Source organism: Thalassophryne amazonica, chromosome 4 (genome assembly GCF_902500255.1).
Source record: "Thalassophryne amazonica chromosome 4, fThaAma1.1, whole genome shotgun sequence".
NCBI lineage: Eukaryota > Metazoa > Chordata > Actinopteri > Batrachoidiformes > Batrachoididae > Thalassophryne > Thalassophryne amazonica.
Window position 1 is genome coordinate 109558428 of NC_047106.1, and position 22806 is coordinate 109581233.

General features: G+C 42.1%; 1 protein-coding gene across 2 annotated transcripts in view; it reads left to right on the forward strand.

Moving 5' to 3' along the window:
• The first annotated feature begins 553 nt into the window (after nt 1–553).
• The window catches only part of LOC117508614 (FRAS1-related extracellular matrix protein 2-like), a 385322-nt gene continuing 363069 nt past the window's right edge, over nt 554–22806 (forward strand). The window contains exons 1-2 of one of the 2 annotated variants that reach the window (XM_034168411.1): nt 554–5689; nt 12713–12802. In XM_034168411.1, coding sequence (XP_034024302.1) covers nt 682–5689; nt 12713–12802 — 5098 coding nt within the window. In that variant the 5' untranslated portion in view covers nt 554–681. The remainder of the gene's footprint in view (nt 5690–12712; nt 12803–22806) is intronic. The other variant, XM_034168410.1, reaches the window with a different exon arrangement.

A 22806-nucleotide genomic window follows, 5' to 3' on the forward strand; every position in this document is an offset into this window, starting at 1 on the left:
GACTAACCTGGTAAAATGAAATGACTAAAACTAAACCAAACTGTGCTGTCAAAATGAATATTGCTACAGGAGAAAGTGTTCTTTTTTTATCCCACTGTGTTTCAGTGGAATACTGGAAAATTTAACCTTCTTAGTTGCCCCTATATGATCTCAGACCAATAAATAAATAAATGATGATTATTTCTTTGTATGCATTTTAAAGCATGTCCACCAGAGGGAGACAAAGATTTTCTTCAGTTTTACATGGCTCGTGCAGAATTGCTTCCTATCTTTTTTTTTTATGTCTGGAGTCACACATTTTTGTCATTCAGTGAATGTAGATCTACAGAGAAAATGCATTTGAATTTTTTTTTTTTCCAAAACTGAAACTTTGGAGGTATTATATTGTGAACAGGCAGCTCCATGTTTTGTGTATGTGTGTGCGTGTGCGCGTGTGTCCAGCCTTCGCCGGGGATCAGCCATTTAAACCGCTTTCCAACAGAAACATCAGCCAATCAGACGAGAGGGGGGCGTGTCGCTCCGTACTCCGGCTGTGCTGGAGTATGAAGTTTATCAGTGCGCACGGCTGCTGTGAGAGAATGGTGCACCTCAGTGCGTATCGGTGCGTAATATTGTCCAACTCCAACTTTAACCGTGCGTAGGTTACCAGGGCGCAAAGTTCCACGAGGCTCCACGCTCCAAATGGCTCGGATTCTTCCCCCGCACCCGCACGGGACCGGCGCTGTGTTGATTCTGCTGCTTGCAGTGATTCTGACAGGTGATGCGGGCGCGCAGCGCTTCAACAGCTACGGATTATCTTTGAGATCCGACCTGTCAGAGGACGCGATACTGGTGGCCAACAATGGGATCCGCGTGCCTTTTGGGAGATCAGTATTCATTGATCCAGTCAACGATTTGGTTATCCAAGTTCATCCCGGCGATCGGTGCGTCATTACAGTCCTGGACAACGATCCGCTGTCTCAGAGGCCTGGACACATGTCCGCCAAAAAGTTTCCGTGCGAATTTGGTCCCAATTATGTGAAGTACTCTCACTTTGGCTCCAGGAGTCCTTCGAGGGACAGGGTGAGGTTACAGCTCAGGTATGACACCCAAACGGACACCATTATAATTCCTTTTATGATGGAAGTGGAAGTGATTTTCACCCAGCTGGAAGTTCTCACCAAAAATATGCCACTCACTGTTGAGAAGTCACTCGGAACCAGTAACCCCATTGATAGAAAAACGTTAGAATTCTCCTACGATCAGAGCGCGCAGCGGTGCCAGGTGGGCTCGTTGTACCTGGAAAGCGCGCGGCCCAGGTATGGAAAACGTGTGCGCGAGGACAGTGTGAAAACAATGGTGGACTGTGAGGAATTCCTTCAAATGAACATCCGTTATCAGCACACTTTTGCTTTGAAGTCACCCAACAGAGATTACATTCCCATGCTTGTGGAGCTCCATGATAAGGAAGGCAATTTGCTCAAGCAGGAATTTTTCCAAATTCTGGTGCGGATTAAAGAGGGAGAGGAGAACACGGCTCCTAAACCCAGCTTTGTTGCAATGATGATGATGGAAGTGGACCAGTTTGTAATGACAGCAATAACCACAGATATGCTGGCAGCAGAGGATGCAGAGACTAATCCTGATGAATTAATTTTCAACATCACATCCCCGCTGTCCTTTGAGGAGGGCTACATAGTGAGCACAGATGACAGGAATTTACCCATAACCTCCTTTTACCAAGGAGACCTTAAAGATCTCAAAATAGCCTATAAACCCCCAGCTGTGGACTCGGACACTGAGCGGATTTTCCAGATTGAGTTTGAGGTGGTGGACACGGAGGGGGCTGTGTCAGATCCTTTTGCTTTCATGATTGTTGTTAAACCCATGAACACTTTGGCCCCTGTGGTGACGAGGAACACCGGGCAGTTACTGTATGAGGGACAGTCCAGGCCTCTGTCCAGTTCACAAAATTTGGAAATCAGCGATGAGGACAATTTAGACAAAGTCAGGATCTCTGTAATTAATGGGCTGAGGCATGGCGACCTCACTGTTCTAGGCTCAAAGAGGAAATTTTTCACTCCGGCTGATCTCGACGCAGGTGCAGTCATTTATCAACACGATGGAAGCGACACCTACAGTGATAATATTATTTGCAGGATGACAGATGGCAGGCACGAAGTGGAGTTTCTCTTCCCGATCACTGTTGTGCCAACTGATGATGAGCCCCCCATAATCAACGCCAACACCGGTTTGGTTTTATTCAAAAACCAAATGATGCTGATCTCCTCACACATGCTCAGCGCAGCAGATATCGACTCAGAAGATACTTCTATAAAATTCACAATCGAGCCTCCCTTTTCCACGATCGGGCAAGTGCTGCTGCGTCAGTCAGAGGCCCCTGAGGATCCATCAACCTGGAAGTTTAATACGGATGATGAAATGTACGAGAAGGTAGTGAGGGAATGGCTGCAACGGGATATTACCGACGGGAAACTCTTCTATAAGCACATCGGTCCTCACAGCACCAGTGCAGTCACTGACCAGTTTGTGTTCAGAGTTCAAGATGATAATGACCCACCAAACCATTCAGGTGAGAACACGTTCATTATCAAGATCCTTCCAGTTGATGACCTCCCTCCCGAGCTGTACCCTGGCACTACTCTTCAAATGATTGTGCACGAGTATCAGCTCACTCACTTCCGTAAGAAATTTCTCCGTTATACTGACCTGGACTCTGAAGATCGGGATCTTAAATACACAGTCATCCAGCCACCCACTGATACTGATGAGAACAACCCTGTTGTACTGGGGGCTTTGGTATTAACTGAAAGTCCAGATATCGAAATCTCAACTTTCACCCAGGCGCAGATTAACCACCACAAAATCGCTTACAAACCTCCTAATCTTGAGCTCGGAATTACCACCCGCGTGTTGCAGTTCCAGTACATTGTGCAGGATGTTTCTGGAAATAGTGTTGATGGAATTTTCACAATTTTTTTGAAGCCAGTTGACAACAAGCCACCGCAGATAACCAACTCGGGGTTCACCGTGCTCGAGAGAGGCTCATACGTCATTACAAGTGCTGAGCTGTACACGCTGGACACAGACACGGACAGCGCTCAGATCTCCTTCACCATCACTCAGCCGCCGCTGCACGGACAAGTCCAGTTTATGTTCACTGACATGACAAAAGGTGACACTTTCAGTCTGGAGGACATTGGAAATGGCAGAATTTCCTACATCCACAATGGAGATGAAACAACATTCGATTCAATGCAAATAGATGTCAGCGATGGTGTCCACATTGTTCCAATTACAATGAAGATTAGCGTGAAGCCCATTGATGACGAGACCCCGACTCTCAGCCTCCCGACCGGCACCATTGGCTCTTACATAGATGTACTGGAAAATGGAGCAACAGAGATCACAAGTAATGTCATTCAGGGAAAGGATGAGGACACAGATGACCTCCGATTAACCTTTATTGTGGAAAACCCACCATCATTAGGTCAAATCTTAGTGAAGGGTGTCCCATCTGGCACTTTCACTCAAGCTGATATCATCAATGGCTTTGTTGTCTATGCTCATACTAGTGGTGAGATAGGCGTGACCGCAAAGGAGGACTTTTTCAATCTCACTCTGACAGATATGTCTGATGAGTGGACGGTAGGCGGAAATAAGGTCACTGGGGTCAGAGTGCACGTTACTATTCTTCCCTTGGACAGCCAGGCTCCGGAAGTCTTTGTGGGGGCGCAGTTTGCCGTCACTGAAGGAGAGAAGAGTTTAATTGAAATCCTTCACATAAGCGCTAATGACGTGGACACTCCCAGTGATGACCTCCTTTGTACAATCATTGTACAGCCAACTTCAGGGTATGTGGAAAATATTTCCCCAGCACCAGGCTCTGAAAAATCCAGAACCGGGACAGCAATTAGTGCCTTCACCATCAAAGACATCAAGCAGAGACACATTTACTATGTTCAGAGTATCCACAAAGGAGCTGAACCGGTGGAGGACAGGTTTACTTTCAGGTGCTCTGATGGCATCAATTTCTCTGAAAGGCATTTTTTCCCAATCTCCATAATCCCCTCTAATGACGAAAAGCCTGAGATTTACATGAGAGAGTTTGTGGTTATGGAAGGTATGAATATAGTCATTGACACACCCATTCTGAATGGCGCCGATGCAGATTACCCGTCTGATCAGCTCACCTTCATCATCTCCAAACCCCCAAAGCACGGATTTATTCTCAGTCAGCTCACAACCGGCACAGTCCCTGTCTCTAACTTCACCTTGGCTCAGATCAGGGAGGCTTCCAGTATTGTGTATGAGCATGATGACTCTGAGACCACAGAGGACAGCTTTGATGTTGTTCTCACAGACGGAAAGTTCAGCGTGGAGAAAAAAATAATAGTGATGATTATCCCAGTGGATGACGAAACCCCGAGGATGGCCATCAATGATGGCCTTGAAATTCAGATAGGTGAAGTGAAAGTTCTAAACAATAATGTTTTAAAAGCTACCGATCTGGACTCCGAGGATAGCATGCTGACTTATATTATTCGCTATGGACCTAGTCAAGGGTATTTGCAGAAAACAACTATTTTTGGAGCTTTTCAAAATATTACAGTCGGGATGAACTTCACACAGAATGAGGTAGACCAGGGTTGGATTGTGTATATCCACAATGGCCAAGAGGGGATTCGTGACCTCATCAAGTTTGACGTGACAGATGGCATTAATCCTTTAATTGACAGATATTTCTATGTCACCGTGGGTGGCATTGACAGAGTTTTCCCTGATGTGATCAGTAAAGGTGTCTCCCTCAAAGAAGGAGGAAGGGTTACATTGACAACAGACCTGCTCAGTACCAGTGACCTCAACAGCCCGGATGAACACTTGGTCTTTACAATCACCAGGGCTCCCATGAGAGGTCACCTCGAGTGCACAGATACACCTGGAATCCCCATCACCTCTTTCACACAGCTCCAGCTGGCAGGCAGCAAAATCTACTACATCCACACAGCTGACGATGAAGTGAAAATGGACAGCTTTGAGTTTGAAGTCACCGACGGCTACAACCCAGTGTTCCGAACATTTCGCATCTCCATCACTGATGTGGACAACAAAAAGCCTGTGGTGACGGTGCACAGTCTAGTGGTGACAGAGGGCGAGAACAAGCTTATCACCCCGTTTGAGTTAACAGCAGAGGACAGAGACACTGCTGATCGCTTGCTGAAGTTCACCATCACTCAGATCCCGGTTCATGGTCGTCTGCTCTTCAACAACACCCGTCCCGTCACCTCCTTCACCCAGCAGGATCTGAAGGAGAACATGATCAGTTACAAGCACGATGGCACAGAGAGCACTGAGGACAGCTTCTCCTTCACCGTCACGGATGGCATTCACACTAACTTCTACATATTCCCTGATACAGTGTTTGAGACTCGAAAGCCCCAAGTGATGAAGATTACTGTCCTCTCAGTGGATAATGGGGTACCGCAGATTGTGGTGAACAAGGGTGCACCCATGTTGCGTATTCTGGACAGTGGACACCTTGGCTTCATGATCACCAGTAAAACCTTGAAAGCAGAGGACAAAGACAGCATTCAGGATTCTGTGACCTTTAGGATTACTGTCGCTCCAGAGCATGGCTACCTGATCAACCTTGGCAAGGGAAATGCCTCAGTCTCCACTTTCACCCAAGGTAACCTGCTTTACAATCCTTCAACATCCTTTGAGTATTTAAAGTCCTGCACATGCTCACACTGAAAACTCATTTTACCTTTACTCACTCTGCTAAATATACTCTGCTGTGATATCTAGAAACTGCCGAGTTCAAACACCTAGGTTTTTGTTTTCACTCGAGAGACTTTCTATTTAGGCACATAAAGTATTCCAGTGCCTCGGGCTGACCACATTTCACAGCAGCAGTGCATTTTTCAAACGGTGCCTAATGTACTTTAGTTTTGGGAGAGAAGTGAAGGTGATTTGTAAATGCCAGAGTAAGATTTCTTAACAGTGGGTTGCAGAAACAATGATAAATCAGTGGTCTCCAAATCACTTAAGCGCTGCCGGCCAGATTCTGTCCTCACACCAGTGCTACTTGAACAATCAAAGAATAAATCACTTCAGCTGTGCTCATCCAAAGTATCAGCACTGATCCATGCATTTCATGATGGACTGTATAGGCCTTATAGCACCTGGTACATTTCTGAAGTTGAAATATACTTTGTCTCTTCATCACATTTTCCATTTTTAACTTTTACTTACTTTGCAAACTTGCTCACCTTCCAATTCCCCAAAGTGTTGGGCAATAGGCGAGGCACTCTAAAAGTTGATAAAGATGTTGTTTTTGATTATTTGTTTCTTCACGAGTAAGTCAGCAAGAAATCAAATGTTTAATGTATGCACATTCTTACTCCAGCAAAATTCAAATGAAAGTTTATTATTATTATTATTATTATTATTTTGCAAAAGTAGTAAATTATTGTTGAATGCTTCATTTAACAGAAACAAAACATGATTTCTTTGTAGGTGTACTGCCCAGTACATGCTAACGAAAAGACCAATTATCAGTGGTGGGCACAGCTAACCAAAAATTTAGCTTCAATAACAGTTAATTGGCTAACTGAAAAGTTAACTTTTATAAAGCTAAACTGATAAACGCCCTAAAAAATTTTGCGAAAGTTATAGCTAAAAGCTAAACTGATAACTTTTAGTATTGATTCCAGTACACTAGCAGCTACTGACACAACAACAAGCCAGCACCTCTGTCTCAGATCAGCCTTCTCTCAACAAAAGAGACCTGGTGACCAGCAGTGTTGCCACAGTTACTTTGAAAAAGTAATCCAATTACTGATTACTGATTACTCCTTGAAAAAGTAACTTAGTTACTTTACTGATTACTCAATTGTAAAAGTAACTAAGTTAGATTACTAGTTACTTTTTTAGTTACTTTTCCCAGCTGCCGACAACAACCCTCTGCCACCTCAACATGACAATGATACCTGTTTTGCCAAAACTTACTTTATAGTCACCCTTTCTTGACTTCAATGAAAATAAATACTTGTTTTATAAAAAGTAAAATAAATACCTCTTTCTTGACCTCATATTTAACTGTTGACAGCACTGTAACAGTAAAACTTGCAATTTCAAACCTACATTGTTTATAAATGTAACTATTAAATTCATTCTAGCATTTTTCTAACATTTAAATTCTCTCTAAATATTTTACTTGTCGAAATTAATATTATTTTAAGTAGTATTAGTAGTTGTAGTAAAAAAAAGGCTTCAAAACTGGACCTTTAATCTAGGGGTGTTGTGGGGGGGCACATCCTTGCCCCACGCCCCCATTCCATCTGGATTCGCCCCTACTTTGGCGTTTGAGCACAAAGAATGGATAACATTTATTTATGCAGAAAACGTGACCAGATTTACAGGTAAGAACGTTTTATTGTGTTTTCACATCATGTGGTCCTCAGAAAGAGAGTTTAGGTGCATTTGAGTGGAAAACAGTGTTAGTTGTTGACGCGTCGCGGAGGATCAGCTGTTTTTAGCAGCAGATACGGAGCGGCTCAGCTCAGAATTCTAAATAAAGGAGGGAAAAAAGTATAAAAATGTCTTTGTAAAGCTCAGTGCAGGTGTGCTGATCACCGCGCTTTAAGAGGTGAGGACGAGTCGAGCAGCTGCAAAAAAACGCGGATGAAAAGCTCACAGCTCACTTAAAGTGGGCAGTTCAGTCGAACCCCGACCTCCTGCCCACAGACCAAGTTTAATGCTGCTGTCGACCCACAATGAAAAATAATAGTAACGCACAGTGACATGGAGAAGTAACTTTAATCTGATTACTGATTTGGAAAGATTAACGCGTTAGATTACTCGTTACTAAAAAAAGTGGTCAGATTAGAGTAACGCGTTACAACGCGTTACCGGCATCACTGGTGACCAGAGAGAAAGGGGAGAGAAGGCAGGAAGAAAGGAAGAAAAAAAAAATCATTTATTTTCACACCATACATACTTGCATGCTATCACAGAAGTTATGCACAGGCAGACAGTTTTGACTTGTGGTTAGAACTTTAAATAAACTAATTCCGGATAAGTTATCGAAATTAATGCCACCTCTGTCATTTTACAAAGTGAAAATATCAGCTATATGTTTTAGTTTTAAAGTAAAGCACTAATTTTGAAGGTTTTAGCATTTACAGACACACATGCCACAATGCATTATGGGAAAATTTGTTTCCTGTCATCAGTGGTTGGTTGGTATAAGACACAAGTTACTGAAACGTGTGTCTTGGTTTTTACAAATAAATCTGAATTTGTTAATATGTCTTTTTTCATTTGTTAAAAAATGGCAAATTGAAAACTGAAAATTCTGTTTCTTAAGTGATTCAGCACTTTTAGTGAATGTGTGGCAATTGCTATTCACACTGCCATGACCACTGCCATCTAGTGTATGGCCAGTAGATGGCAGTGTTCATGGCATATATATATTAGGCATATGAATCTCATCACTGACAACAATTTGATATGCATATCAATACACTACCAGCGATACAATACATATAGCAGTACATGACAATACTGATGATGCGATGCAATACAATTCACCACTGTTCCTGATTCGATGTGATTTGATATGTATTTAATGGCAGTTCAGTTTCTCACAATGCACTATGATGCAATTTGGTGCGATATGATGCGATTTAAATGATGCAAAGAAATTCTACAAAAACTTTAAATACAAAACAAGCTACAATTCAGTATGGTATTCTTCTGATTCTAGTTTCAATTTCAATTTATTTTAACTCATATCGCACCAAATCACAACAAAGTTGCCTCAAGGCACTTCACACAAGTAAGGTCTAACCTTACCAACCCCTAGAGCAAGCACACAGGTGACAGTGGTAAGGAAAAACTCGCTCTGATGATTTGAGGAAGAAACCTCAAGCAGACCAGACTCAAAGGGGTGACCCTCTGCTTGGGCCATGCTATCGACACAATAGACAATACAGGAAATTATAAAGGAAATTTTGGGAGTCCATGCTGGTGCACAATACGGAAGGCCTGCAGAGGAAAACACCCACTTCCACCTCTGGTTGAAGCCGCACCTTAAACAAAGAGAACAAAAACAGAATCAGGTGGTAGAAAGACAACAAATACAGCATAATTTATCAGCATTTAGCAACAAGAAAAACAGAAAAAATAATAAGGTAATCGCCGGCCACTAGCCCTAAGCTTCACTAAAAGACCCAGACTTTAGATAAAGTTAAGGCTGCGGCCAGCTGTTTTTACTAATTAAGTGAATTTAAAAGAGTAGAAAGCATAGTAACATACTATGCCAGTATGCTAGCCATACAAAAGGGAAAATAAGTGCTTCTAAAGTCTGGACTTGAAATTCTGTCCAGAATCTGTTTTATTGATGCAGGGAGATCATTCCACAAAGCAGGCGCATAATAATAATAAGTATATATAACATTTCATTTATTTTCATGGCATTACACCACACACACTTTCTACAACTGCACCCTTAGAAACCTGTCATGCCTTCTGAGTTGTCATTGGTGTCTTGGTGGCTTCCTTCACTAGTCTCCTTCTTGCGTGGTCACTCAGGTTTTGAGAACTACCTAATGTATCGTAATAGATTTACTATACAGTACAATACTGTTCATAGTGCTTAGTGATTGATGTAAATGAATTCCAAGACATATCCATTGACTTGGAAGTGTTCATGTATCCATCCCCTGACTTGTCTAAATCACACTGGCTGTAAAAGTGATCGTTCATATGAACAACAAAAATCCTAACATTTAGCTTGTCCAATTACTTATGGCTCCTGAAAATCAAAGGGACTGAAAATGCTTGTGATATTTTGCTGAAACCCCTTGAATTATAACCACAGTTCCAATGAAGTTGGGACATTGTGTAAAATGTAAATAAAAACTGAATACAATGATTTGCAAATCCTCTTCAACTTATATTCAATTGAATAACACCACAAACACAAGATATTTAATGTTCAAACTGATAGACTTTATTGTTTTTGTGTAAATATTTGCTCATTTTGAAATGAATGCCTGCAACACATTAAAAAAAAAGCTGGGACAGTGGTATGTTTACCACTGTGTTACATCACCTTTCCTTCTAACAACACTCAATAAGCATTTGGGAACTGAGGACACTAATTGCTGAAGCTTTGTAGGTGGAATTCTTTCCCATTCTCACTTGATGTTCCACTTCAGTTGTTCAACAGTCCGGGGTCTCTGTTGTCACATTTTGCACTTCATAATGTGCCACACATTTTCAATGGGTGACAGGTCTGGAGTGCAGGCAGGCCAGTCTAGTACCTGCACTCTTTTACTATGAAGCAACGCTGTTGTAACACGTGCAGAATGTGGCTTGGCATTGTCTTGCTGAAATAAGCAGGGATGTCCCTGAAAAAGATGTTGCTTGGATGGCAGCATGTGTTGCTCCAAAACCTGGATGTACCTTTCAGCATTGATGGTGCCATCACAGATGTGTAAGTTGCCCATGCCATGGGCACTAACACACCCCCATACCATCACAGATGCTGGCTTTTGAACTTTGCACTGGTAGCAATCTGGATGGTCTTTTTCCTGTTTTGTCTGGAGGACACGACATCCATGATTTCCAAAAACAATTTGAAATGTGGACTCATCAGACCACAGCACACTTTTCCACTTTGCGTCTGTCCATTTCAAATGATCTCGGGCCCAGAGAAGGTGGCGATGTTTCTGGATGTTGTTGATGTATGGCTTTCACTTTGCATGGTAGAGTTTTAACTTGCACTTGTAGATGTAGCGACGAACTGTGTTAACTGACAATGGTTTTCTGAAGTGTTCCTGAGCCCACGTGATAAGATCCTTTACACAATGATGTCAGTTTTTAATGCAGTGCCGCCTGAGGGATCGAAGGTCACGGGCATTCAATGTTGGTTTTTGGCCTTACCGCTTCCATGTAGAAAGTTCTCCAGATTCTCTGAATCTTCTGGTTATATTATGGACTGTAGATGGTGGAATCCCTAAATTCTTTGCAATTGAATGTTGAGAAACATTGTTCTTAAACTGTTGGACTATTTTTTCACGCAGTTGTTTACAAAGTGGTGATCCTCGCCCCATCTTTGTTTGTGAACGGCTGAGCCTTTTGGGGGTGTTCCTTTTATACCCAGTCATGACACTCACCTGTTTCCAATTAGGTGTTCCTTGAGCATTCATCACCTTTTCCAGTCTTTTGTTGCCCCGTCCCAACTTTTTTGAAACATGTTGCAGGCATCCATTTCAAAATGAGCAAATATTTGCAGAAAAACAATAAAGTTTACCCAGTCATTAGTGTCCTCAGATCCCAAATACTTATTGAGTGTTGTTAGAAGGAAAAGTGATGTAACACAGTGGTAAACATACCACTGTCCCAGCTTTTTTGAAACGTGTTGCAGGCATCCATTTCAAAATGGGCAAATATTTGCACAAAAACAATAAATTTTATCAGTTTGAACATTAAATATCTTGTCTTTGTGGTGTATTCAATTGAATATAGGTTGAAGAGGATTTGTAAATCATTGTATTCTGGTTTTATTTACATTTTTCACAACGTCCCAACTTCATTGGAATTGAGGTTGTATACATGCTAATAATACATTTTAACTGTTTCATTTCAACTCCATTATGGCGGTGTACTGATGTATGGGGGCAGGGGATGTGTTAGTGCTAATGTCCCAAAACGTATGACTTGAATGTACCCTGAAGCCTCGGGTAATGATGACATGTCTCTGTCCAGTTCATGACATATTATTTTATTGTTATGCTTGATTTAATTCATTTGGGGATTAAATCAGAGAAGTGATAACAGTTTGCTGTAATCTTCTTTGCAGTTACAATGTGTGCAGTAATAAAAAATAATCACCTGGGCCATAATTAATGATGCATTCTAAAAAAGACTGCAGACTGTAAACGACTGGCTCGTGGGCCCCGATTGCAATAGACCCTTGTGATAAATAACATCAACATACAAGCATGTTGCCAGATTGGAGTCACGGTCATTTGAATCACAGCAGAACACTGTTCTTGAAAACATGAAGAACCAGAGGGATGTGTGACAAATGTCTGATATCAGTGGCAAAATCATTGCAGAGTCAATAACCATGTGTTCCTCGCTTTTATTTACTGAGTCACTCTGAGCTGCTTCTACCAAGAGGAGTGTTCAATATTTCAAAAGTTCTCACCAGAGTAAACAGACAGTAAATAAAGACACTCTTCTGGGCATTTGAAATTGTGGCTATGCATTTCCCTGCATTGGCTCCTTTGAAAGGAAATGTTTTCATATCAAATATTGAAGAAAGCAAAGGCTGTAAATTTCACAATCTTTTCGACCCAAGATCACGAAGAACCTTATTTGCACAGCACGCCACACCAGCAGGATAGCAAACACACCGCTGTGATGGACCCGCCTGAATCAAATTACTATTTATGTTCAAATATCACTTGGGTGTCCACCGGATATATAGTCCTTGTTACCAGGCAGTTTCTCTTTCCAGGTTCCCCAGACACGATGCAGCATGTACATTTTGTCACAGAGCCTGCGCTTCTAAAAGTGATGCACACAGTTATTCCAGGCGAATAGTCTTTCAGGACAAAACTGGATTAAATGCACTTGTATTGAATCCAAATAAAGTGCTGTGTTATTGTGAAACTAATGTGAGTGTGTTTTTCAGCTGAGATTGATGACATGAAGATATGCTACGTGCTGAGGAATGGACACAGTGCTACAAATGACATCTTCTCTTTCTCAATTGAGGACAGCGGTGAGTTTCTTTCATTTATTTCACTCTGGCTGTTTGGGAAAATGAATATTTTTATCTATGGCACATGTAAATGAATGTGTTGACCACAGCATTATATCATCATTATATGGAAAAGGATACTATTAAGATTACAAACAGGCCCCACACAAACAGGTGGGTGGAGACATTGGCAGGATGTAGTCACCACGCTGTCCAATCACAGACACCTCAGACGCCTATTAATTAATTAAGATAATTTTCCAAGTATACTTGACGTCACGCCACTTTCATGTCTGCATGCCAGGGCTTCGGCCATATTTAGTGGTACAAATGAGCATATGAGTGAATGGATCCCTGTACTTGTAACCCATTGGTACAATTTGGGTTTTGGGATGATATCTGGGACAAAAATGTCTTATGGGTGTAAGGAGGGTTTGTATGGAGGGTCTTTGGCTCTGTGTGTGTGTTTGTATTTTTGTGCATAATGTAGCCATACACCTGCAAGCACTGTTATGTATGGTGTGAAGTGAAGCAATGTGGTTTCTGGATGAAAAACTCTCAATTTATGTCTTCAACCTTGTAAATTCTAAGGTATGTTTTTTTTTTTTTGTCATTTTTCTAAGAATATTAACACCCTCTCCCTGCTTAAGCCAGGTCCATCTTTTTTTTTTTTTCTTTTTTTTAAATCAGCAATACTAGGCTGGTGTACAAACACACTCATCCAAGCGTATATAGTAAAGACATGCTTATATAAGATTGTCACTGCTTCTGTCACTCAATACATTTTCAACCTGTGACAAAATGCCTTCGATAGATGTACAGTAGTGTTCAGAATAATAGTAGTGCTATGTGATTAAAAAGATTAATCCAGGTGTGTGGGGGTGTTCACAATAATAGTAGCATCTGCTGTTGACGCTACAAACTCAAAATCATTATGTTCAAACTGCTTTTTTAGTAATCCTGTGAATCACTAAACTAGTATTTAGTTGTATAACCACAGTTTTTCATGATTTCTTCACATCTGCGAGGCATTAATTTTGTTGGTTTGGAACCAAGATTTTGCTCGTTTACTAGTGTGCTTGGGGTCATTGTCTTGTTGAAACACCCATTTCAAGGGCATGTCCTCTTCAGCATAGGACAACATTAACTCTTCAAGTATTTTGACATATCCAAACTGATCCATGATACCTGGTATGCGATATATAGGCCCAACACCATAGTAGGAGAAACATGCCCATATCATGAGGCTTGCACCACCATGCTTCACTGTCTTCACTGTGAACTGTGGCTTGAATTCAGAGTTTGGTGGTCATCTCACAAACTGTCACAGCACTTACAGGTAACTCCAGACTGTCTTTGATCATCCTGGAGCTGATCAATGGGTGAGCCTTTGCCATTCTGGTTATTCTTCTATCCATTTTGATGGTTGTTTTTATTTTCTTCCACGCATCTCTGTTTTTTTTTGTCCATTTTAAAGCATTGGAGATCATTGTAGATGAACAGCCTAATTCATTTTTTGCACCTGTGTATAAGTTTTCACCTCTCCACTTAACTTTTTAATCAAACTACGCTGTTCTTCTGAACAATGTCTTGAACGTCCCATTTTCCTCAGGCTTTCAAAGAGAAAAGCATGTTCAACAGGTGCTGGCTTCATCCTTAAATAGGGGACACCTGATTCACACCTGTTTGTTCCACAAAAGTGACGAACTCACTGACTGAATGTCACACTACTATTATTGTGAACACCCCCTTTTCTACTTTTTTATTACTAATAGCCCAATTTCATAGCCTTAAGAGTGTGCATATCATGAATACTTGGTCTTGTTGGATATGTGAGATCTACTGAATCTACTGGTACCTTGTTCCCATGTAACAATAAGAAATATACTCAAAACCTGGATTAATCTTTTTAGTCACATAGCACTACTATTATTCTGAACACTACTGTAAGTGTGGTTCCATTTTGAACACCTGAATTTGCTGAGGGTTTTAATCACTTTCGTCCTTGATTTACACTAATTGGTAACAAACAAAATTTAAGGTCCAGCTTTTCCTCTTCTGTGGACTCGACGGTGTCAAGTTGACTGTTTCTCCTTTCTGAGTATTTTAATACAGGCTAAGCTTGTTGTGCAGTTAAATGTACTGACAAACCATCAGAAGTCAGTGCACCAGTATTTCCATCGAGTGACATTTTAGTATGATTTTATTTACTTTTTAGCACTGCATTATTGCTAGTTAGCAGGTAGTTTGGTAACATTAGGTCCAATGATGGTGTGACGGTTGCAAAGTCTATACTCTGGTCATACATTTTAATACCCACACACAAGCCACCTGTTCAGAAAAACTACTGTGCAATCAAGAAAAAAATACCCATTAATCAAACACCTGAGCCAAAGTTAACCTGTTTGCCATAGTTTTGTTTCTTTGAGACCTTTAGCTGGAGGGAAAGTGTTTGGGCTTCATTTGTTCTGCCCATTTAATGCCAGTCTCACTTATGCTCCACCTCTTTGTCCACTTGTGGGTTGATTGGGAGTTTAGCAGAGTTAACCACTGCCAACATAGCGACCTCCAGAGCTTGAGAAAGCCTGTGGGTAACATCACGGAAGGTTTATCCAGTATATGTAAAGTCCATGGCTGTGACCTAATACACATATATTAACCATGTTGCAATGCTCAGGTCTGACGTGCTTAAAGAGTGAATCAGCATGCTGCATTAGCTAGGTAGCTACCCAGTCAGACAGTGGTGTGACACCACTGTTGGACTAATGGAAGTTATGTTAGCTAGCTGTGACACCCAGTCTAGTTTTAATAACAAATAAATATAAGGCAAAATAAGATATATTGTTTTAAGTTAAGGTATTTGGTTCAAGGCCAAGTTAAGGTATTTGGTTCAAGGCCAAGTGAGGCAGCATGTAGGAAGTGGTTCAAATGGACAATTTTCAAGTTGTGCCGGCATCTTGAAACTGAGACTTCCAGTTAGTGAGCCTCTCGCTCGCATGTTTGGTGTCATTAGAAACAACAGCTTGTTATGACACTTATCAGACTGGCTAACCGATGGCTTTGGTGTCCTTCCTTAGTGCCGTGTGACCGGGACTTTACATTCATTGCTAGAAAAGTTCAGCGACCAAAATACTAACATTTTGGGCACAAAGAACATGTTTTAACTATTAGTTGATTTCTTTGTGGGACTGACATCGTTATTCAAGCATTCAAAAGGCGATTCCTACCTCCACACAACTCCAACCACACACAAGAAAGTTTCTTGACAGTTCTTGTTGAACAAAACCGTGTCTCCCTAACTTGACAGAGTTGCGACATCATCACGCATGTACATAGGCACTGCTCTATTGCAACTTAAAAATCATCCATTGCAAACCCTTAAGTTGCTCTTGACCATGGCCAAATTTAGTACGGAATTTGTCCTTATCTGTTCTAGCCACCAAGTAAAAATGTTGTTCTTGAAGTTGGTGTATTGGAAGCAGGAAAAATGGGGATGCATAAAGAGTTGAGTGACTTTGACAAGGGCCAAACTGTGATGGCTTGACAACTGGGCCAGAGCAACTCCACAAGTGCAACATTTGTGGGATGTTCCTGGTCTGCAGTGGTTCTACAACAACCAAATGTGGTCCAAGAAAGTAAAACCAGTGAACAGGTGAGAGGGTCATGTTCTGCCAAGGCTTACTGATGCATTTGGGAAGTGATGGCTGGCCAGTGGAGTCCAATCCAACAGAAGAATCTGCTGCTTCTTTTTGCCAATTGCCACAGGTTTCATGTGTCTTGTGGAGTTCACGTCTCAAAGGGACGGTTCTGTCTTGGTGGGAAAAGGGGGGCCTGCACAATATGTGGCAGGTGATCACACATCATGTTTAAAGTAACACAACAGACACTTTATCTTGACATTTTCATGATAAACACACAATGATGTTCATACAATTTCAAATCGTACTCACATGTACAGATTTTTTTTTTTTTTTTTTTTTGCAAACCTGTGCCGGCATTATCATTAATAACTGGAAATATCAAATATTCTCTCAATAATGTTGTGACACTATTTTTCTCATCATGTAATAACACAGTAGTAACAGATGACAAATTCCTGGAATTAAAAGAATCTTTGTTGACAGCATAATGCAGCGAAGACACGATGAAAGTGTTGCCCCAGTGAGAACCATGATGAGCACAATGCAGACAGATAATTTTTCAACTGTGAATCTCCTGGGATAATTGGCCTGGTGTCACCAGGATCTTAGAAACTACAAAACAGTTTGGAAGCCTGCCGATTTCATTAACATTTGTAGTGGTTTTAATACAACAACAACAATTAATCAGTATTACAGCTGTTTCTCTGATATGTTCATTCCTAATCCTGTCCATTCTCATTGCTCCCAAAAAGAATTGAAACATCTTCAGCTCTGCCACCTCCAGCTCTCCCTCCTGTCTTTTTGTTAGTGCCACTGTCTCCAGGCCGTACAACATAGCTGGTCTCCCTACTGTCTTGTAATCTTTCCCCTTCACTCTTGCAGATATTCTGCAGTCACAAATCACTGCCCCCTTTCTCCACCCACTCCACCCTGTCGGCAATCACTTCTTCAACTCTCTTCCACACTCTCCATTACTGTGGACCGTTGAACCCAAGTAAACTTATCTACTTTCACCACCTCTATTCCTTGTAACTGCACTATTCTACTGGGCTCTCTACTCTCACTACAGATCATAATGTCATCTTCATACATCATAATCCATAGAGACTCCTGTCTGATGTCATCTGTCAATCTGTCCATCACTACTGCAAACAAGAAAGGACTCAGATCTGATCCTTGGTGTAATCCCTCTCCACCTTGAATGAATCTATCATTCCTACACTCCAAAAAAGGAACTGCTGTCTCAACAAGAAAAACTGATGTAACAATTTGCATAGATTTTTTGAAGTTATTTCAACTTTCAACTGAGTTGATGCCACAAGACCCTTCTAGTTAAGTTTAAATAACTTAAGTTAGTTGAAATAACTAAGTCTATGCAAATTGCTGCATCACTTCTTGCTGAGACAGTGGTTAATTTTATTAGATTGTATGGTGCATCTCACAGCTGTCACACTATCCTTGTATATGTCCTGCACTACCTTCGCCACTCCAGACTTCCTGATACAATACTACAACTCTTCTCATCAGACCCTGTCATAAGCTTTCCTGAAATCCACAAATACTAAGTCTAACTCATTCTGGCCATCTTTCTACTTCTCCATCAGTACTCTCACTGCCATCTCTCATAGACATTTCCATCCCTCCACTGGAATGTCATCTGGACCAACTGGCTTTCCACTCTTCATCCTCTTTATAGCTGCCCTCACTTCTTCTTTACTAATCTCTTGTACTTCCTGACTTACTCTCACCACATCATCCAGCGTTTTCTCTCGCTCATTTTCTTCATTCCTCAGTTCCTCAAAATATTCCCTCCACCTTCTCAACACACACTCCTCACTTGTCAGCACATTACCATCTTTTACCACCCTAACCTGCTGCACATCCTTTCCAGCTCTGCCCCTTTGTCTGGCCAATCGGTACAAGTCCTTTTCTCCTTCCTTGCTATTCAACTTCTTGTACAGCTTGCAAGATGCCTTTTCCTTTGCTTTTGCCACTTCTCTTTTTGCCTTATGTCACATCTCCTTGTACTCCTGTCTACTTTCTTCATCTCTCCGACTATCCCAAAACCTTTTTGCCAATCTCTTTCCCCTTATGCTTTCCTGGACCTCTTCATTCCACCACCAAGTCTCCTTGTCTTCCTTTCACTGTTCAGATGTCACACCCAGTACTGTCCCAGCTGTCTCCCCCACCACATCTGCAGTACTTTTCCAGTTGTCCAAAATTGCTTCCCCTCCATCCAGTGCTTCTCTCACCTGTTGACTAAATTTCACACAACAGTCTTCCTCCTTCAGCTTCCACCATCTGATTCTTTGTTGAGCTTTCACTCTCTGCTTCTTCTTTACCTCTAAAGTCATCCTACAAACAACCATCCTATGCTGTCTAATGACACTCTCTCCTGCCACCACCTTACAGTCTCTGATTTCTTTTAGCTTGGATCTTCTATAAAGAATGTAGTCCACCTGTGTGCACCTTCCTCCACTCTATGTTACTCTGTGCTCCTCCTTTTTCTTAAAGTAGGTATTCACCACAGCCATTTCCATCCTTTTTGCAAAATCAACTACCTTCCTTCCACATTCCTATCCTTGATACCATATCTACCCATTACTTCCTCATCACCTCTGTTACCTTCACCATCATGCCCATTGAAGTCTGCTCCTATCACCACTCTTTCATGCTTGGGCACACTCTCCACCACCTTATCTAACACGCTCCAGAAATCTTCTTTCTACATCATCTGACAACCTGCCTGTGGGGCGTATGCACTGATGATATTCATCATCACCCCTTCAATTTCCGGCTTCACACTCATCACCCTGTCAGACACTCGCTTAACCTCCAACACACTTTTAACATACTCTTCCTTTAAAATGATCCCAACACTATTTCTCTCCTATCCTCACCATGGTACCATGGGCAAGGTCTTTAATCTCCCATTATCCCCCATTACTCCCGGTGTGTAGTGAGCGCCTTGTATGGCAGCACCCTAACATAGGGGTGAATGTGAGGCATTATTTGTAAAGTGCTTTGAGCTTCTGATGCAGATGGAAAAGTGCTATATACGAGGTCTATTAGAAAAGTATACGACCTTATTATTTTTTTCAAAAACCATATGGATTTGAATCACGTGTGATTACATCAGACATGCTTGAACCCTCGTGGGCAGGCGAGAGTTTTTTCACGCCTGTCGGTTACGTCATTCGCCTGTGGGCAATCTTTGAGTGAGGAGTGGCCCACCCTCTCGTCGATTTTTTCATTGTTTAGGAATGGCTCAGAGACTGCTGCTTTGTTTGATCAAAATTTTTTCAAACTGTAAGGCACAACTGAGTGGACACCATTCGATAAATTCAGCTGGTTTTCGGTAAAAATTTTAACGGCTGATGAGAGATTTTGGTCTGGTAGTGTCGCCGTAAGGATGGCCCATGGCGCCTGACGGCGATCTGCACTTCGAGGCGGCAGCGTCTCGCCGTTTCAAGTTGAAAACTTCCACATTTCAGGCTCTGTTGACCCAGTAAGTCATCAGAGAACAGAGAACTTTCAGAAGAAGTCAGCATGAGGAGTTTATTCGGACATTCCATTGTTAACGGACATTTTGTAATGAAAGAACGTGCGGGCAGAGTCGCATGTCGGGCCGGACCCGACCGCGGGGGGTCGCGACAGGAAAAACACCTCCGTTGGAAACCTTAACGGGCAAGTTGGAACATGCCCGAGCTGTTAAACAATTTCTCAGTTACTCACTTGTTGAAAGCCATCAAAAGCCACCTGAATTTTACAAATGGTTTTCAACACAGAGGTGTTTTTCCTGTCGCGGTGCACACAGATTCACCGAGTCGTCACGGAAACGACTCGGCGAATTTGCGCGCACGTCTTTCATTAAAAAATGTCCTTAAACAGTGGAATGTCCGCATAAAGTCCTCATGCCGGCCTCTTCTGAATCTTCTCTGTTCTCTCACGACATCCTGGGTCAACAGAGCCTTAAATTAGGATGTTTTTAGGTCAAAACAGGCCGACAACGTAGCCTGGAAGCGCTGCATGACGTCCCGCTCTGTGGGAAGTCCTTACAGCGACAGAAACACCCCATAATCTCTCATCAGCCGTTAAACTTTTCACCGAAAACCAGCTGAATTTCTCGAATAGTGTCCACTCGGATATTCCTCACAGGTCCAGAAAAAAGTTTGATAAAGCAACGCGCGCCGTCTCGAGCAGCGTGTGAAACAAAGGAATTCAGCCGAGAGGGCTGGACCACATCTCACTCAAGGCCTGCCCACAGGGAAATGACATCACCGACACGCGTGAAAAAACTCACGCATGCGCACGAGGATTCAAGCATGATTGGTGTAATTGCATGTCATTCAAATCCATATAGTTTTTTTTTTTTTATAAAACTGCCGGTTAGTTTTATAAAATACCTTGTAAATGCAGTCCATTTATTTTACCACTGCAATGTCATCTGGACCAACTGCCTTTCTGCTCTTCATCCTCTTCATAGCTGCCCTCACTTCATCCGTACTTGCACTTCCTGAGTTAATCTCTCCTCATCATTCAGCCTTTTTTCTCTCTTGTTTTCTTCTTGCATCAACTGCTCAGAATACTCCCACCGTCTCAGGACACATTCTTCTCCTCTTCTTCTTCTTCACCCAGCAGTAGCCTAATTTCTGTGAGCACCCTGTTGAGCAATGGCACCAATGTCAGTCATTGTTAACGTGGGCCTTGACTGGTCCAGTGTGGAAATTTGATTTATACTCAGCATCTTTATTTTGGCTTGTTTTATGCCGGCTGCTCTTCCTGATGCAACCTCACTCATTTATCTGGGCTAGGGGCCAGCACTCACAGTGTACTGGCTGCAGACCCCATGTGGTTAAGCTTAATTCCTAAACAGTTAATGTGATATTTTTGTTACACCATTTGAATTTAAATTGCTAGTCTGTGGTACATGCATAGCTTGATTGTTTCATTTCAACTCCATTGTGGTGATAAACAAAAAAGTTAATTTTCCAAATACTTATGGACTTGATCGTATGTGCACATACTGGTTGACCTCTCTGTTGTTTGATGGATATTTGATGCAGGTGTGGTTGGCACTTATAGTAGTGTTCAGAATAATAGTAGTGCGATGTGACTAAAAAGATTAATCCAGGTTTTGAGTATATTTCTTATTGTTACATGGGAAACAAGGTGTTGTGAAAGTGTAGGGACACGGACCCACAACAGGGGGCGCAAATGAACGGACAATGGAATAAGCCAAAATATAACAATTTAATGTTGTGAATGTGCACAACAGAGCAACAGACAACACAATTGAGATCAACAGTCAATAAGTCATGGTGATGTGTGGGCAGGCTCGAGGACAGAAGACGCCCGTCTAGAAAAGAGCCGGATCCCACATGCTTTCCACTGCCACCGAATCTGAAGCACCCCGGAGCCACCAAGCGCTGGGTCCCCAGGTGGCCACTGCCTCCGGCTGTCAGATCGGGTACTGCTGGCAGGAAGAACAGACAGGTGATGGTGGGTGCGTGAACACACAGCAAACAGTCAGAAAGGGTGGGAAACACCTCCACCTCTCAATCACAGTCACACAGGAACAAAAACGTGCAGCGCCTGAAGGACTACTTATCCGAGGAGCGAAGACGTCGTCTCCTCCCAGCTTCCAGCTGCTGACCAGTCAAACAGGTACGCCTGCAAATGTTCAGAAAGTTGTATGGCACAAAACCATGGCTGAGTGTTTACCTGATTGGTAGACGATTTCTTGGCAGTGAGGTGAAGATGCTGCCCGGCTTTTATGGAGATGTGGTTGTGATGATGATGAGTGACAGCTGGTGCTTGTTGATGAGTGACAGCTGTCACTCCTGGTTGCTCCAGCGCCCTCTCGTGCCTGAAGCCCGCACTTCAGGCAGGGCGCCCTCTGGTGGTGGGCCAGTAGTACCTCCTCTTCAGCGGCCCACACAACACAAGGTACCAGTAGATTCAGTAGATTCTCACAAATCCAACAAGAACAAGCATTCATGATATGCACACTCTTAAGGCTATGAAACTGGGCTATTAGTAAAAAAAAGTAGAAAAGGGGGTGTTCACAATAATAGTAGTGTGGCATTCAGTCAGTGAGTTCGTCAGTTTTGTGGAACAAACAGGTGTGAATCAGGTGTCCCCTATTTAAGGATGAAGCCAGCACTTGTTGAACATGCTTTTCTCTTTGAAAGCCTGAGGAAAATGGGACGATCAAGACATTGTTCAGAAGAACAGCATAGTTTGATTAAAAAGTGGATTGGAGAGGGGAAAACATATTCGCAGGTGCAAAAAATTATAGGCTGTTCATCTACAATGATCTCCAATGCTTTAAATGGAAAAAAATGGAAAACAACCATCAAAATGGATAGAAGAATAACCAGA